The sequence below is a fragment of the Zophobas morio genome, unplaced genomic scaffold (genome assembly GCF_036711695.1).
Source record: "Zophobas morio isolate AGI-343-1 ecotype UQ-CSIRO unplaced genomic scaffold, CSIRO_AGI_Zmor_V1 ptg000023l, whole genome shotgun sequence".
In the NCBI taxonomy this organism is placed as follows: Eukaryota; Metazoa; Arthropoda; class Insecta; order Coleoptera; family Tenebrionidae; genus Zophobas; species Zophobas morio.
In genome coordinates, this window is record NW_026972128.1 from 5,044,359 (window position 1) to 5,062,437 (window position 18,079).

General features: G+C 35.4%; 2 protein-coding genes across 3 annotated transcripts in view; one reads left to right on the forward strand and one right to left on the reverse strand.

Moving 5' to 3' along the window:
* The first annotated feature begins 936 nt into the window (after positions 1-936).
* On the forward strand, positions 937-6,667 carry LOC135134379 (NAD kinase 2, mitochondrial). Its single transcript, XM_064063037.1, has 6 exons — positions 937-1,346; positions 4,058-4,325; positions 4,377-4,587; positions 4,643-4,810; positions 5,791-6,058; positions 6,244-6,667. The coding sequence occupies exons 1-6, from the start codon at positions 1,307-1,309 to the stop codon at positions 6,474-6,476; spliced, it is 1,188 nt and encodes a 395-aa protein (XP_063919107.1). The 5' UTR covers positions 937-1,306; the 3' UTR covers positions 6,477-6,667.
* A 178-nt stretch (positions 6,668-6,845) lies between these two features.
* Positions 6,846-18,079, reverse strand: part of Dgk (Diacyl glycerol kinase) — a 218,231-nt gene continuing 206,997 nt past the window's right edge. For both annotated transcript variants that reach the window (XM_064062543.1, XM_064062542.1), the window contains exons 13-17: positions 17,392-17,657; positions 17,167-17,322; positions 9,151-9,352; positions 8,922-9,103; positions 6,846-8,551 (exon numbers count right to left, since the gene is read on the reverse strand). In XM_064062543.1, coding sequence (XP_063918613.1) covers positions 8,462-8,551; positions 8,922-9,103; positions 9,151-9,352; positions 17,167-17,322; positions 17,392-17,657 — 896 coding nt within the window. In that variant the 3' untranslated portion in view covers positions 6,846-8,461. The remainder of the gene's footprint in view (positions 8,552-8,921; positions 9,104-9,150; positions 9,353-17,166; positions 17,323-17,391; positions 17,658-18,079) is intronic.

Sequence of the window (18,079 nt, forward strand, 5' to 3'; positions counted from 1 at the left end):
GTCAAGGCACTCTAGTTTGTGTCAAATGATATTCCAACGCCTACTCTGAGTGATTTATCAATTGAACACCCCTTATTTCTGAAGCAAGTGTTCGTAGGTATATATCATCAGACACTGACAGTGTACCTGCTTGAGTAAATATATATCATACTCGGTTAGTTTTTGCCAATATATGACAAATTTACACATTATTTACTCCAAAATAAAACTTGTTACATACTGTTGATTGCATTAAAAACGTGATATCACTTACCCTTACTACAGTATTGCTGGTTGTCTAACTTTAGCTACCCTGACTGAAAATAGCATGTGCTACGTGTTGTTTAACTCAACAAACATTCTATTTCTTTTTTAAAATTTCTGGAAAATTAAGTCTCCTTTATGCTGTTTTAACCATCCTTGTTAAAATAAAACTTGGTATGATCAACATTATTTTCCAAGAATCACCACGAAAGCACGTGTTACATTTAATTAACGGTGTAAAGGACATTAAACGCACTTGGAAATGTTTAAAAATAAACGAACCCAGAGAGAAATGTCATTTTCTGTTCATTATCTGCTAAATAAATAAAATCTAGAGTCGTTACGATTATTCTGAACTTGTCAATATCAGCTAACAAATATAATAAGAGTGATCCTTTCTGCCTTTGAATAGGTATTATAGGCTGCGAAGATTTACGATTTTAAGAAAACAAAAAAAAAGTCGCCCACACAAACCGTCACTATTTTTAAGGAAAGATTTGTAATAAATCCATGAATCCTTGTAAAAATACGGCAAATATCAACTTATAACAATGAAATGAAGGACGTATTTAAAAGGAAAACCAGGTAGATTGCATTGTCCACGTGGTACACCTTGTACCATGTTCGACACGAAAAAATGTGTCCGACTGATATATAGTTCTACATCGCGTCTCCGCCAACTCTGACGCACTTTAAAACTTCCCAATTTAACTCCGCATTTGTCTGAGCAATTTGTACGTATCACGCGAAAAAATAAATATTTAAGCAAAGTGGTGCACGCGTTCTGTCCATTTATGCAACCAGCGCGACCTCTTGCTACTAGTTTGTAAATCTCAAAAGGCAGAGTGGTCAATGTTGAAGATGAGGTCGGTGTCTCGACGAAAATTGCTGCCTAATCGCGAGGGAATGGCATCGAAACAGGCGTTGTGAAATTGCTGATAAGGGATTTTTAACTCTGGTGCAAAGTTCAACGCAATCGCCTCCTAACCTATACGCTTTGGGCAAATCGCCTGAAAATAGAGTTTTACATGTGATTGGGGTGATACTAACCAAAAACGATCCGATGTTCAAGCGACGGACTTCATTTAAGGATATTATTCTCGGTAAGGGACGAATTTTCTTGCTTTTTATTAGCGAAAAACTTTGTTTACTGCTATCTGTCAATTTTGTGGAAGTGACATATGTGACGACAGCATGCGTGGCGTGGCGTTACGCAACGACGCAACCGTAACGTGGAACGCGGAAGAGCGCGATGGATTTAAAATCTACCGTTGAAACGATGGGTTTTGGGGAAAAGTTGTTTTTCTAGTTTTTTTTTATGCGTGGGAGGATTTTGTAATAAAAGTATGTGAAAGTTTAATAGATATATCTCGGTTACAGTATGCTAGTGATTTACCTAGAATTTTACCTGAACCGTCGTTTTCAGTTCAAAAGTAGGTAAACCCAGAGGCAAAAACAGGTATAATAAATACATAGAATAAAAGCTGGGCTACGGGACAGGAATTTCGTGTTAAGAGTGAGCCAAACAATGATTATCATTGTAGGTATATAATTATGTAATTACATATAGTCAAGGCATTACAAATAACTATACCTACCTATTATAATACAAGTGCGATAAAGTAATGTACTTTGACATACTAATTAGACTGCATGACGCATTTTGATGGTTTTTTGGGAAATTTCCGACTCGTTTTTCCCACCTATTTGAAGAAATAGCACAAAAATGCGCTCAGATTCGGTTTTATAGTGACTTTGTTCAATTAGCCCTATTTTAACGGACTTTCTTGAAAATCCAAAGTCGTTTTTCGCGTTTGTTTGAAGAAGTAGTACCAATGGTAGAGTAATAATGATTTCAAATTCGTTATCTACGGAATATCCTTTATCGTATTATACTTATTCCCTTTCATATTTAAAACCCAATTTAAAAGATTTTCTGGATGTTGAAACGTATTTCATTCGAAGAGATGTAGCAACAGTGACTTCAAATTCGAAATCTATGGGAGATTCTCTCGATGACACTATCTCATTTCCTTCTACTAAAGTCCATTTTTTTTAAAGTCTATCAATGTCGCAATGGTTGTCGCAATTTCTGCCAAAATAACATGGCTACGAATTTTCAGTGGCAAATAAAAACAAACTTAGGTTACGTTTCTTGTTTTGTCACTGGTTTTGTGACATCTGGAACCGTGGTACTTGAAAATTAGAAACTTAAAACGTGTAAGTTGGGTTCTTGGCAAGGCAATTTCATTCTATGACATGTGGTTGAATTCGAGGAAAGCAATTTGATTGACTTCTTGAGAGCAATTTACAATGCTAAAATTTTCACTGTCCCAGTTTTTTATTTCCACCGATGGTACTATATACTATATACTAGTACATACTTTCTGGCTTTCTTCCATCAATTTTGTGGTTGTTGCACGACTTTCATTAACCCAGGTCTTGATAGTGGATCATTTTCTGTTTAGAGATATGTTTAAATTTTGACTATTCTTGGCACTTGTACAAAATTCTGTTTTGACTTCACAGAGGTCAAGAACCAACATGTGATTAACTTAAAAAAAAAAAACGTACTTTAAGAAGATGCATTTTAGTGGATTTCTGGAAAATTCTTTGTAAATTTGATTTTTTTTTAATGAATAAATACTACGTCCATGTTAGGAAAATTTTGTTTTCCCCAATTTCACTTCGAGTTTCTCAGATATTTGAAGAAATACTGCAATAATGAGGTTACTTTCGTAATCTAGGGAATATTTTCTCTATCATAACGTCCTTTTCCGCTCAGTTATACTTATTTTGACGGATGTTTTCGCTTGTTTCACGAGGTATCATAAAAATGACTTCAAATGGATTACGGTTTATCCTTTACACATTTGTATTTCTTTCCACTTTAAAAAACCAATTTTAAAGATTCTCCGGATTTTTTAATATTTCAAATTACTTTTTCTCGCTTATTTCAAGAAATATTGTAATCATAGAGGTAGAATGAGACCTTTTTTTCCCTAGGAACCATGGAGGTAGAATGATCGTAACAGTCATTTCAGATTCCGTAGTCTACGCAACGTTGTCATTGTAAACCCATTTTGACGGATTTTTTGGAAAATTTTTGTAAATTTCAAATTCCTTTTTCTCAATTATATATTTTAAAAAATATGACAACAGCCACTTCAAAGACGTGATCTGCAGAATGTTTTGTATAATTACGATAATATTCTTTTGTACTTTTTAAAAGATTTACCGGATTTTTGCTTGTACATTTCAAACTCGTTTTTCTCGTTTAATTGAAGAGATATTGCAACAACGAAACTACAAATAGATAAAAAGGACTGCACACATACTTTGATTTTGCTTTTAGTTCATAGAAACGCAGTATAAATTAGAAAATATTGGAAGTTCTTTTAAGGATCTCCAAAATAGTAACAAAAGATTTATATATTTTAAAATTTTTAAAGCAATGGAAATTTCAAATTTTAAATATTTCACTTAGCGATGTCGTGAATACCTACTCTAAAATTCGTAAATTTTACTTTGGTTGTTAAATGTCCCATATTAATTGTACTTAAATGTTAAACTTAATTCTTTCAGAGTTTTCATAGTTAAGCAGTTAATTATCCTATGAATTCTCAGTGATGAAAAATCATCAATTTTAAAAGTGTCAAAAAAATAATTTAAAATTCCGTTACTACAAAAACCTAAATTTGGAAAAAATGGAAGGATATCTTGAATTTCTTGAAGTGCTGAAATCGACTATGTGTTCGGAAGACTTTACACAAGCGCCACCATAACATTAAAAAAATGACAATAACAATTCCAGGCATCAAAAATGTCGTCACCTCTTCAGATACTCAATTCACGAATTTTATCAAGATGGACAAGGTCTTAATTTTATCAAAACTATCACGCTATGAGTTTGAAAAAAGGAAATACAACATCGACAACGACCACGAACTCGAAAAAAAACTCAGAAACAGAGGAACCGACTTCGAAAAGCTAATGCAGTGCCACGTTCTACACAAAAACTTCGAGAAAAATGTTGTCGATACATTATGTAAAATGGGCATAAACGTAGAAGTTGTAAACCGGTAAGTCTCCAAATTGTCAATTTCCAGTTGCAACAGAATTTCATTTCCCAGATTCGACTACACAGACGAAAAAGTCAAATGGGCCGACGTAATCATGCCGACCGGTGGGGACGGAACTTTTCTCCTTGCTTCCAGCAGAATCAGAGACAACTCGAAACCCGTCATAGGGTTCAACTCGGACCCTAGTCGATCGGAAGGACATCTGTGCCTCCCCAAAAAATTTTCTGCAAATATTAGACGAGCCGTAGAAAAGTTGCAAAGTGTAAAGTTATCGGTTTTGTTTTTGAGTCGTCAATTAATCAGTTTTTGAAATGCAGGGGGATTTCGAGTGGCTGTTGAGGAGCAGGATAAGGATAAAACTGATAAGTCAGAGGGGGGAAGTTGTTCCGAAGTGCTTGCATGAACTGCAAGAGAATTACTGCACGGCCGTGGTCGACGGAGATCCGACAAACAAGGGCGTGTTGCCAGTGCTGGCCCTGAATGAGGTACTTTTTCAATTTTGTTTACGAATTTTGAGGGTTTACATACATGAAAATTAAAAAATTGTAGAAAAAGTGTGATAAAACAATTTGAGAATAGCGTAGTGGGATATCACATTCTATGTCAAAGCTGACAAGAAGAGCCTGAACAGTAGTATAGGCATATTCGCTTTTTAAGGGGTTATTTAATGTGAAACACCTAAATCACTTTTTTAATTAACGTGATATCATGAGATCAGTTAAAAAACACTCTAGGAAAGAGTTAGATGAACGTCTTAAAGAAAAATGTTATATTCGTTGGAGAGTTGAATTCCCACATTTTAGTAACGTAGAATCCACATCTCCATCTGTAAAATTACATATTTTCACAAGTTTCTGCATATCTGTTTGAGTTTCAACAGCATAATCTAATTTTAAACTGTAGTGATAAACTTCTTGATCTAATATTGACAAGCTTTCCCGCGAAGATTGAAGTAATAACTGGTAGGTACCTAATACGAGAACATCGATGATTTCCTCTGGAAGATCTCTACATCTTAGGCTTGCCATTTTCCTGGAGTCACCTGTACTAATTAACAAAAGACGTCAGTTTCCTTCAGTCAATACTTTAAGTTACAACTTAAAAAATCCTATTGTAACAGTGTATGTGAAGATAAGTTCTGTGAGATTCTCTGTACAATATTTGATCAATTAGTTTCACACCCGATTTTCAAGAAATCAAGATTTCCTTATTGTGCTCTAAAGGGATCAAATTTGTGTAATTTTTTATCGACGATCTTCTTTCATCTCTAAGCTGTAGAGTGTGTTTAATGACACAAGACACGTGTGACAACCAAAACAGAAAACCAAGAATTTATCGCAAAGTACACTTCAATTGTCCTCGTATACCCATGTTTATGGATGTGTTATTCTCAGATTATTTTATTTTTAGTAAACAGACATTAAAAAAGAGCATAAAGACTTGTTTTTTTTATTAAATTTCGTAGGTTTTCATCGGTGAGACAACCTCCTCCCGAGTTTCCCACCTGCAAATGAGGCTCAACGGTTCCATAGAACAAACCAGCATGAAGTGTTCGGGGGTTTGCGTCTGCACAGGCACCGGTTCCACGTCGTGGCACTTGAGTATAAATAGGATTCCAGCCCAAAGTGTGGCAGAACTATTAGAATTCATCGAAATTCCTTCTTGTGCCGATAAAGAGAAATTAGCCGAAGAAGTGGCCGACACGTACAACAAAAGTCTCATCTTCAGGCCGAGTATGCTGTACTAGGGTCGTATTAATCATTTGGGAAAGTTCAACGTTGTGGGGATAATAACCGTTTGAGTTTCATTTTTTTGACTAAGTAAAGGTTAGGCGGAGAGTGAGTTTCCCAACTGGTTGAATATACTTATTCCGAGTAGGGGTGTTAAATGCCAGTTCTCACGTTGTTGTTTGTTACAGATGATAAACGCATGAGCTACACTATTAGGGACCTGATATCCGCGGGGGTGTGGCCGTGTCCTAAGGGTATTAAACCTAGAGATTTCGTGTCGAAGTTAGAAATAAAATCCAATTGTTACGATGCAAGTTTGGTGGTGGATGGGGGCGTTTCGTTCGATTTTAACGATGGGACGATCGTCTTTCTTGAGATCAGGCCGGAGGACGCCTTGAGGACTGTTTCATTGACAGAGTGAATTTTTGTTTTGTATAAATAACTCCTTTAAGGTTGTAAGTTTCAAGCTCGGAGGTAGGATAGGAGCAGGTGTACAATATGTGTTTACTATATTCGATTGAATTTTCTTTGGTTGCAGCGAGTGCATGTATATTTTCTGACGTATTTTTTATTATGTACGCTATTTTAAAATAAACACCGGTCTACTGAGTTCGTTTCGGTGTTTTTTTTTAGTTGTCATATTATAATATTTATACCGTCACTGACTGGAAGGTGATAGGCATTCAGGCAAGATTTCAAGAAGTAATACTATTTAAAGGAAATACTGTGGGGAATTCTAATTCTCTCACTAGTGCTAAAGTGAAAGAACTTCTTGAATAGACACAAAATTTATTCAGAATGGTGTGATATACAAAACCGATGTAGAAAGGAAACACATACTGAACTTACAGCTACGTTAAATAAACTCGTAAAAAATAAGACGACTTAATCACATGGTCTGACTATACGAAAATGCACAAGTTAGTCTTATGGAAAGAACTCAGGTGCCCAAATTACTCATTTATATCACAGAAATTTTGATTATGTCCATTCAGCTGTATGTTTTGAATCATCGTTGTGTCAATTTTGATTAGTAAATGAGTAATTTGGGTAAATCGTTAATCAAAAGTTCCAATCTATTACAAAATGGACGTAAGCAACGAGGAATCCTTTCATTCTATACACTAAATCTAGCGTAGGTTCTTTGTACACGTGAAAAAATAATACTACAATAAAAGCCGTCACAGGAGACGTTTACCTACATCGATATATTTTTTTTTGGGTTTTTTGGTTTTCGTTTTTTCCACCCTGTCGACAGCCGTAAATGATCAAAAATCAATTGGACGTTTAAAGCCATTATAACTTTACAAGGCATAGAAGAAATGTCAGTTTCTACAATATACAGGGTTGTTTATATTACAGTTAAAGCTTAACAGCAACTTGAAACGTTCCCACATTTTTTACAGTGGCAGTTCTATTTTTGATATAAAACCGGCTACGTGAAAAATCAAAATAAAAGGAATTTTAAGTGAAGCGCGGCATCGGACGCTCGATGTCTTGGAAGTCGTGCCGCAGTTACGCTGCCGAGTTTTGTAGAGTCTCCGGTAGTTGGCGTCGGTTGTGACGTCGAGCGTCTTTTGTCGCGTTTGCGTTCGGCCTCCATTTTTCACGTAGCGTCTAAACATTAGGTAAAACGAATAATAAAGAGGACCTACCTAAGACAAAGGTTAAACTTTACAATACCCTAACAGCGATAATTTAATATAAATAAATTACAAAATAACTTTTAATAAATATTAAATACAACAATTGTAAACATTGTTTATACACAAACGCTTCAAGCGTATTCATAATCCTTTCACTGTAAATATGTTTGTATAACTATCTACTTAAGGATTTATAATAATATTTAGAATCCTTTATTTAGAGAAACTTTAAGTCACTTGAGTCGTAGATCGCGATATCGTTTTGCGCTAAGAGTTGAACCAAAATGGATGAACCTCGCTTCGCGTTGAGAAGACAGATGGCAGCACTAGCCTTTGGAACGCAAACTTTAGCCGAAGTGTCTCTAAATAAGGAGTTGAGTGCGGGAATTGTTGTTAATTTCTTCTATTTAATAATGCATAGGTACTTGTTGGCGGGATTCTGTTAAAGCATATGGTCCCTATCATGTTTCTAGATATTCTTCACCTCAGCTAAATCGAGTATTTATTAAAAATTTATTGTATAGCAGCTAGCATTATACTAATATAATGCTCGAAACACGTAACACCAATTTCTTTCAACATTTAAACATATAATAACAACGCATCTTGGAAGAATATTTCAGTTATTCTACGTACAAATAAATAATACTGACATCTTAACAAAAGGTAGAGACATTTTAAATTAAATATTATTGTCATTGCGAACCGAGAGAAAACAGACTAGATAAACGAGGAATAATTTTAATATCACTTTGGAGGTCTACCTTCTAAAGAATCGGAAGAACCCTTTGCCTTTCTCCGGGGGCGGGGCCATCAGCATTGGCACCTGGTTTTTGTGGGTGATACGTATCTGAAAAAAATCCAGCCCTAGTTAAGACACTTTTTTTCAGAAAAGAATAACAAATTGAACCGATCAACTTACTGATATTTTTAAAAGGACTTTTTTGTTTCCCTAAGGTGGAATTTATATTGAAAAAGTACATAATTTGGTCGTTCACATGACACTCGGTCGATGAGAATCTTTTGATTTACAGTTGAATAACGTACACAGTGTATGTTTTTAGTCAGAGATAACTTTAAGCCCAAATTGTTTCGATCGCCCGCCATCCACATTCATTCGCAGACATTCGATTGGAACACGTAGTAAGAATCACTTATGCATTTACGAGAGAGTGCGAATGCGGCTTTCGCTTGTCCCGCCAAGCTAAAAATGCCCTTACGGTCGTCGGCGGCTGCATCCACGGCTCCCCATCGATCTGCATAGGGAAAGTTTTCCTTGTTTTAATAACCACGGAAGAACACTGCGCCAGTCTTCGCCCGCTCGCCCTGAGCCCCGTCCTGACTTGACCCATGTGAAGGCAATTTTCCAACCCTATAACCTCAATCAATCCGTCACCGATATCTAAAAATATCTTTTCAAGATGAGATACACACACGTCACTCGAATACCTTGGACGGCCACGCTCAGGTCGACCGAGTTGAAACTCGACGTGCTCATTTCTTTCTGCCGTTTCTTCTTTTTGCTTTTCCTTCTGGACCCGGATAAGTGCTCGCCCCAGAGGTTCGAGCCGCCGTGAGTGTAGGGGATGTTGAGGAGGGCGATGCCCTGGAGCGGCGCGCCATTGGCCAGGTCCAAAGACACGTCGTCGCACTGAAAAAAAATCTCTGAAAAACTCTCGTCTCTTTTAAGAATCATCAAGCACGAATACGTAGGTAGTGTTGATGTATTAATAACTGAAAGACTTATGAGTGCGTAAGACTTTAATAATAATAATAGTTGATTGTATTAAAATTTACAATAACTTACACTCGTCTGAACACAAAACATCGTTTTTGAGGATCCGAATAGTAATTTTATCATTACTGTTTTAACTCAGTTATACATATAGTTAAAATATTTTTCTAAAGAATATCATGCATTTTATTTGATTTTGGAATTACATTATATTACAATGTTATTTCTAGATCTACTGGTATAAAGTTATTTTTTATTATATGTTTAAATGTATAGTTTATATGTCCCCTTGTCCTGTAATCACCTATATCTTACCTGAAATTTCCATGTAATCTTGGCATTCATATGAAATTCAAGAAATTTTAAAGACTCATTATTTTTATTATTATTATTATTATTAGAATCTCTTAAAGAAAATCATATGTGCTGCGTTTTGTCATTATTAGCGATACATTTGTTTGCAGCAAATCAGTTACCAACTGTGCTATCATTTTCTTTAGCAAGTTGCTTCAACTGATCTATGCTTTTCGTAGTAAACAGCCCTGTTAAAAATGCCCAATCAAATCCAATCTAAATTATTTTGGGATCGCCCAATATAAATTAGATTGGGTACGCCCAATCAAATCCAATCTGCGAGTAGTCCGCACGCCAATCGCACAAAGAAGGTAAAAAAAGGCCACCACAACGGTCACGTGGTACGCAAGCAAACATATTATCACTATTATAGTGAACAATAAAACTTTTTTAAAAAACAACCCTTTTACGCGGGTTTAAGTGTTAATATTATCCGAGAGGAGTATATTTTTGGGAAAAAATTCTGTGTTCGACACGATAAGAATTATGACGATAAGCATAATCAAAAAAATTGCATAAATATTTTCCTGTGTATTAGCAACCCCCATAAGGGAGTCGACGGAGAACGTAACCACCCACTTCGATGAGAAGTCGTAAAGAAACACATTACGCAACCATTTTGCATCCTACGGCAACGATACGGACCGTAGGTGCCTCAATATTACGTTTAAACGACGGTCACAGTGTCGCCCAATCTGGCCCAATCAAATACAATCCCAAATTGGGGGCGCCCAATCAAACCCAATCTGCGAATAATTCGCACGCCAATCGCACAAAGAAGGTAAAAAATGACCACCACAATGGTCACGTGGTACGCAAGCAAACATATTATCACTATTATAGCGAACAATAAAACTTTTTTAAAAAACAACCCTTTTACGCCGGTTTAAGTGTTAATATTATCCGAGAGGAGTATATTTTTGGGAAAAAATTCTGTGTTCGACACGATAGGATTTATGACGATAAGCATACTAAAAAAAAAATGAATAAATATTGTCTGCGTATTAGCAACCCCCATAAGGGGGTCGACGGAGAACGTAACCACCCACTTCGATGAGAAGTCGTAAAGAAACACATTACGCAACCATTTTGCATCCTACGGCAACGATACGGACCGTAGGTGCCTCAATATTACGTTTAAACGACGGTCACAGTGTCGCCCAATCTGGCCCAATCAAATACAATCCCAAATTGGGGGCGCCCAATCAAACCCAATCTGCGAATAATTCGCACGCCAATCGCACAAAGAAGGTAAAAAATGACCACCACAATGGTCACGTGGTACGCAAGCAAACATATTATCACTATTATAGCGAACAATAAACCTTTTTAAAAAACAACCCTTTTACGCGGGTTTAAGTGTTAATACTGTCCGACCGGAGTATATTTTTGGGAAAGAATTCTGTGTTCGACACGATAGGATTTATGACGATAAGCATACTCAAAAAAAAATGAATAAATATTGTCTGCGTATTAGCAACTCCCATAAGGGGGTCGACGGAGAACGTAACCACCCACTTCGATGAGAAGTCGTAAAGAAACAAGTTACGCAACCATTTTGCATCCTACGGCAACGATACGGACCGTAGGTGCCTCAATATTACGTTTAAACGACGGTCACAGTGTCGCCCAATCTGGCCCAATCAAATACAATCCCAAATTGGGGGCGCCCAATCAAACCCAATCTGCGAATAATTCGCACGCCAACGGTTGATTTTCATAAAATAAATGTTTTATCCAAGCGACATCGGCCCACACATTTATTGAAAAGCGTCGTTCGCACATTATGTCAGTGGCATTGCCGTAGGAGGCAAAATGGTTACTTTATGTGTTTCTTCACGAGTTCCCATTGAAGTGGCTGGTTACGTTCTACGTCGAGCCCCTTATTGGGGTTGCTAATAATATGCAGAAAATATTAGTACAAGTTTTTTTTGGGTATGCTTATCGCTATAAATCTTATTGTGTCGAACACAGCATTTTTCCCAAAAATATACTCCGGTCATATAATATTAACACTTAAAACCATTTTATTGTTCGTTATAAGAGTGATAATACGTTTGCTTGCGTACTACATCACCATTGTGGTGGTCATTTTTTACCTTCTTTGTGCGATTGGCGTGCAGATTATTCGCAGAGTGGATTTGAGTGGGCCAGATTGGGCGACACTGTGAATGTCGTTTAAACGTAATATTGAAGCACGAACGGTCCGTATCGTTGCCGTAGGATGCAAAATGGTTGCGTAACATGTTTCTTTACGACTTCTCATCGAAGTGGGTGGTTACGTTCTCCGTCGACCCCCTTATGGGGGTTGCTAATGCGTAGACAATATTTATGCATTTTTTTTGAGTATGCTTATCGCTGTAAACGTTATCGTGTCGAACACAGAATTTTTTCCCAAAAATATACTCCGGTCGGACAGTATTAACACTTAAACCCGCGTAAAAGGGTTGTTTTTTAAAAAAGGTCTATTGTTCGCTATAATAGTGATAATATGTTTGCTTGCGTACCACGTGACCATTGTGGTGGTCATTTTTTACCTTCTTTGTGCGATTGGCGTGCGAATTATTCGCAGATTGGGTTTGATTGGGCGCCCCCAATTTGGGATTGTATTTGATTGGGTCAGATTGGGCGACACTGTGACCGTCGTTTAAATGTAATATTGAGGCACCCACGGTCCGTATCGTTGCCGTAGGATGCAAAATGGTTGCGTAATGTGTTTCTTTACGATTTCTCATCGAAGTGGGTGGTTACGTTCTCCGTCAACCCCCTTATGGGGTTTGCTAATACGCAGAACATATTTATGCATTTTTTTTGAATATGCATATAGATGTATATTCTTGTGATCGATTCAGAATTCTTTCGAGCCTTGTTCTCGGGTAATAAAATGTTAACAACTTATACAATTCGCGAAGGGGGTGCTTTTTTCAAATAATTTTATTTTTCGTTATAATCGTTTCAATAAGCGTTTTATTTCCATAATAAATAATTATCTTTTACGGCATTTTATTGTAAATGATAACTCAAAGCCATTTTGGGAATCTAAACGAAAGCAAAAAAAATATTTATATTAGGGACATCAATGTTAGTGATAAAATAAAATAAAATGTTCCATTTGCATGTTCTAGCACACTCCAAACCTAAATTGTATTTATTACATCACATTTTGCTTTTTAGAGGTTTTTTATTGGTAATACACAATTATTTCCAATTTTCACAATCAAATCCAATCAAATCCAATCAAAGCCCTTAATTGTGTTTGCCCAATCAAATCCAATATAAGTTCAAATTGCATCCCAATTAACCCAATCAAACACAATCTGGTCCAATCTAACTTAGATTGGGTTATATTGGATTTGATTGGGCATTTTTAACAGGGAGAACTGAAGTGTAGTCTGCACATTAAAGGAATTTTTCTTGAGACTAATTAACAATATCATTAATATAAATCAGGAACAAAAAGGGTCTTAAGACCTAAGCCTTCGACAATAACTGGGGTGAAGTGATATTAGAAAGCATAGATAAATCAGAACAAAAATCAAGGCTCAGTTTTTGTAATAATATAAAGTATATCATGAGCATTGCAAACTACGTCAAAAGGCTTTGTCAAATCAAATGCAGATATCAGACAATTTTGTTTTGTTCAAAGGCATATCAAACTTTAGTATACAAACAACTAATTGCAAGCATAGTTGAATGTCCACCACGAAACTCAAATTGAGGAGTTTAAAAATGGACTTTCAAAGTGTTCGAGAACTGATTTTTTATCTATTATAATAACTCTGGATATAAATCGATAGTTACTGATTTCTCTGGCAACATTTTTTTTTTTAATAAAAGAAATAACTTCAGTCGGCTTTAGTTGTTTAGGAGAGATATTTTCACTTAGACTAATATTATTATTATCTTCGTTAATAGAACAATCATAACATTCAATATTGTTCTTATCATTATTGTGCCAATTTCACAGGATTTTTTAATTTTATTATAATCATCATATAACCCGTTCACGATTGTTTTAAATTCGCGCCATCTATAAAAATCTGACACTTTAGTTGGCAATATTGTGATTTGTCATAATAAATTTATTTTAGGTTATAAATGATGACAACTGAGTTCTGTTGTCAACAGTAATTACCTAAATTAATGACAGAATTGACAACATTACGAATGTTTAAAAAATAACGTCATATGACAGGACTGACGCTAAACTAACAAAAAAATATCTTGGCCTACTGCGTGTTTAAAACAATTGTGAGCGTCATATAAGGACTTCATTTTAATGTATTATCTAAAATTAAAACTGGAATAGTTATGTAGCTCTAGGTATAATTTAAAATTACTGTTTAATTTGACATTGTAACATACTTAAGGTGCAATATTGCACAATGTCAATACGTTACAAAACTGGCGATATCGAGATTCTTGATTCACCTTAGAAGAAGAAATCAACAAGAAATTTCAACAGCTTACAAAATCAGAAAAAAAATCTCTTCTACAGATTAATGTAGTTAAAGATCCTGCTTATATTATTTAACTTCAGAATAATTGAAACGAGAGACTCGAAGTAAGTTCTATAGATCGCTAATGGTTCTCTTTTTGCGTATTTGATTTATAACAGCGCCCACAAAAGTACTATATCTAAAGCGCAATTAACTGTTAATCATAGAGACAAATGGATTATTGGTTTCTAGATATACGATCCATTTACTAGCGACATCACAAAGCAGTTATTTCATTTATTTAAAGTGTTTGTCTCATTCTCAACAACACGAAAAGTTTTTATCTTGTGAAAAGTACTTTACTTATACGGATTATTATTGTATTGGAAAAAGATTCTATTTTAATATCTAACTTAGCTGAAGTTTTAATCAAAAAAGTTTTGACACAAATGCAGTTTTCTCGGTAACACCTCATTAATTATATTGGTCACATCAACGATAAGCTAGTTATTTTAAAACATAATAAAACTTTGGCGAGGTAAATTGGCTCAGAATTAACTTTCTGTTAAAAAACTAGTTGTGCTTCGATTGGAAGTGAATTTTCGTTCTTTGTGTAGATTATGTGTTCATTTTTGAGAAAATTGCAGTACATTTGAAAGCTACATACAATTCTGACATTAGTGACATTTGTAAAAAGAAAATATAACCCAATATAACCTCAACCAAAAAAAAGATTATATATAAACTGCGCGTCAAAAGTTAGGGATATCGAAATTAATTTAATTTAGGCCTACTCAATCAAAAAACTAATCATAAACATGTCTTGCATAAATATCTTTAACTTTTGACGCGCAGTTTATTTAATAAGGGAATTGTTAAATGTAGTTACAGCAATCCGCTGTGTGTTAGCGAAAGTCGAAGATCAAGTGAGCGTTAAAGGAAAGAAAACCTTTGTTTAAAAGCCTGGGATCTAGTGCAGGGTAAGTAATGTATTATGTTTCTGTTTATTTTGTTACTATAGTACTCTTGTGGATTAAATCGATTTTACTATCGCCAACTGACAAATGTGACATATGGTGGAGGCGCCGGGAAAACTGCTCGCAAATTTCTAATATTACTGTGCACATTTTGATCTTAAAATTAGATTGATAAAAACCCAATACGTCAAAAATAACATTCCGTAAGTGTTGCTGTAATGCTGTGATATTGGTAATTCGCTCGAGTATAGCTCGAATTTTATGTCGAATTTTATGCATTTGAATAGCATAGAAACATATTTTTATAGTTTTTAATAAAACTATAAGAACATTGTATAACCATAAGGTCGAACAAATTCCTTTAGCAAGGGTTGAAAGTTATTATTAACAAATTATGTTGGCAACAACAACGCGCCCCGTGTTCAGTTTGACAGTCAATGCCAAGATCATTATTTTACAAATAAATATCATGGGATTTGTTTTTCGATCATATGGTATCATTGCCACTTTTCACTTCTGAAAATTTCCAGGTCAAGTTAAAATGATCGTTTTTTTAATTCAATTAATTAATTGTTTTGTTCGACTAACTCTATTTTGGGCGAAAAAAGTGAGTTAATTATTTACCAAATGAACTGGAGCTTTCGCAACCTAGTTCACAAATTACTGATAACTCTAACGTCGATGAAAACATTAATTTAAATTTAAAAAGGATCACCACTATTGACAAATACGTGGTCATATTGTAAAAAGTAGTAAGGGATAATATGTAGCCGAATTAACACCGGACCAAAAACGAATTTCTAGTCGAAAATAACGCATCTCAACCCATGTTCCTTGTGATAATAAAGTTAGAAGCTTTTCGTCTTTTCTTTTTATAGTAAAATCAGTAATTCAGGAATGAAAATAGAGCGTTTATAGCTATGTTATTCACGAATTCTAAACAGAATTTATTGTCATATTTGCTGGTTATCGGCTTAAAGAAACCATAGTCACAAGATTTGATGACTGGATACATTTAAATTAAGCCATAAACAAACATGAGTAAGATCTGAGCCATAATGAGTCTTGTATTATTTTCGATGGATGAATATTGAATTAAATTGGTCATACACTTCAGGCCAGTCTTCAATTTATATACCTTACGTGGAAGTGTTAAAGGTCCTTTCAGCAATTATTATATTAACGTCTAAACAGATACCGATGAAGCTAAAGTCAGTATGAAAAGTTTAGAACGGTGTTAAACATCATTAATTATGGTAGTAAGATTTTGTAGAAAAATATTAAAAAAGTGTCAAACATGTTTAACACTTCATTTGGATATTAAAAATATAAAGGACGAATTTAATTTGGTAAAAATTGAGGCAGAAAGGTTGGCAAGAGAATTTCTTGTGTTGATGCGGTTGGTACCCTTTTCTAAATACAATCAAATGAAGAACTGTTAAAAGTAAACGTTTTCTTAAAGCAATTAATATTATCGTGGCACAGTTAAGAGACGAAAGTTTAGGACTACATCAGATTTACAGATCGGATAGGATGTCATGTCAACTACCTACATCTTTCCTTTTTGTCAATACGATTTCAAAAATGATATTTTAGAAATTAACTTCTTAATGGAATTAACTGATCATATTTTATACTTATATTGCATATGATTAGGTACTCACTGTACTATTCATTAAATTTATAAATATGAACACACCGCATGGTATGAAATACAATATCAAACCGCAATCTCTGACAAAATAACTTGCTACTGCGTTTTTTTGGGCACTAGTAATAAAATAAGTTAACAAAGTTGCTAGAAAAACAAACACAATGAAAAGTGACTGCCGACGCATTAGCTTTTTTGTTCAACTTTAAGTTCGATTTTCGCTCCACCGCTTCGACGTTCAAACAAGTAAAATTTATCCGCCACTGCCCCACATACACCCCGTCGACACCCAAACAACACACAGCTCACCATAATTTCGATATCTTCGTGTAAGTTCTTGCACGACGCCGCAAACTGCTCCGTCGTGGCGTACTCAAAATACCATAATTTATTTTTCATCCGACTATTGAATTTCTCTGGATTCTTCTCCCTCTCAAGATGAAACTTCACACAAATTGCCGCATCCTATCAAGTTCGTATCGCAAAATAAATGCACAGAGAAAAACGCGACGCTGTAAGGAGCGCTCTACTTACCACTCCGACCGAGAAATAGTTGTTGATTATGTTGTAGGGGATCCTGGTGTCTTGTATCTTCTGGTCGGGGTCTGGCTGCGACGTGTCGGACAACTCGATCAACCACCTGTCTAACATGACGGGGTGTGCTCGCGCTATTTTGTGCAGTATTTTGTGAATCGATTCGCCCTCGTATCCGCCGCCCCATCGCAAACACCTTGCCAGATCATTTCCTGTCCCTAAAGGAATAACGCCAACAGCTGGCTGACATTCTAGTTCCACTTTGTCTAAAAATAAAAATGATAAAGAAGACGGGACGGAAGCGGCGCGGGTCGAGGCATTTCGCTTTTCGCTACTGTGTCCGGGGAAGTGGACGGAGGGGATTCTGTCTTAATACAAAAAAAAAACATATTTGAAACTATATTGTACAAAAGTTAAGTTATTTGAAAATAATGTGCTAGATTTATGTTAAGTTTTTTTTTTGATCTTTCGACAAAAAGGCTTCCAAGACCAGACAAGTTTTTCTTCGGAAAATTGGGGGATTAAAAAGGTTGGTCGTTTAAATACACCTCCTTTAATTAAACTTATAGCTTAATGGCCATTTTGCAGTTTATTTGGTTTTATTATCAAACATAATATCTGCAACTGCGGTAAATTTGTAAAAGTGGGCTATTCTTCTACTAGAGGTTAACATTGTTATCATTGTTAT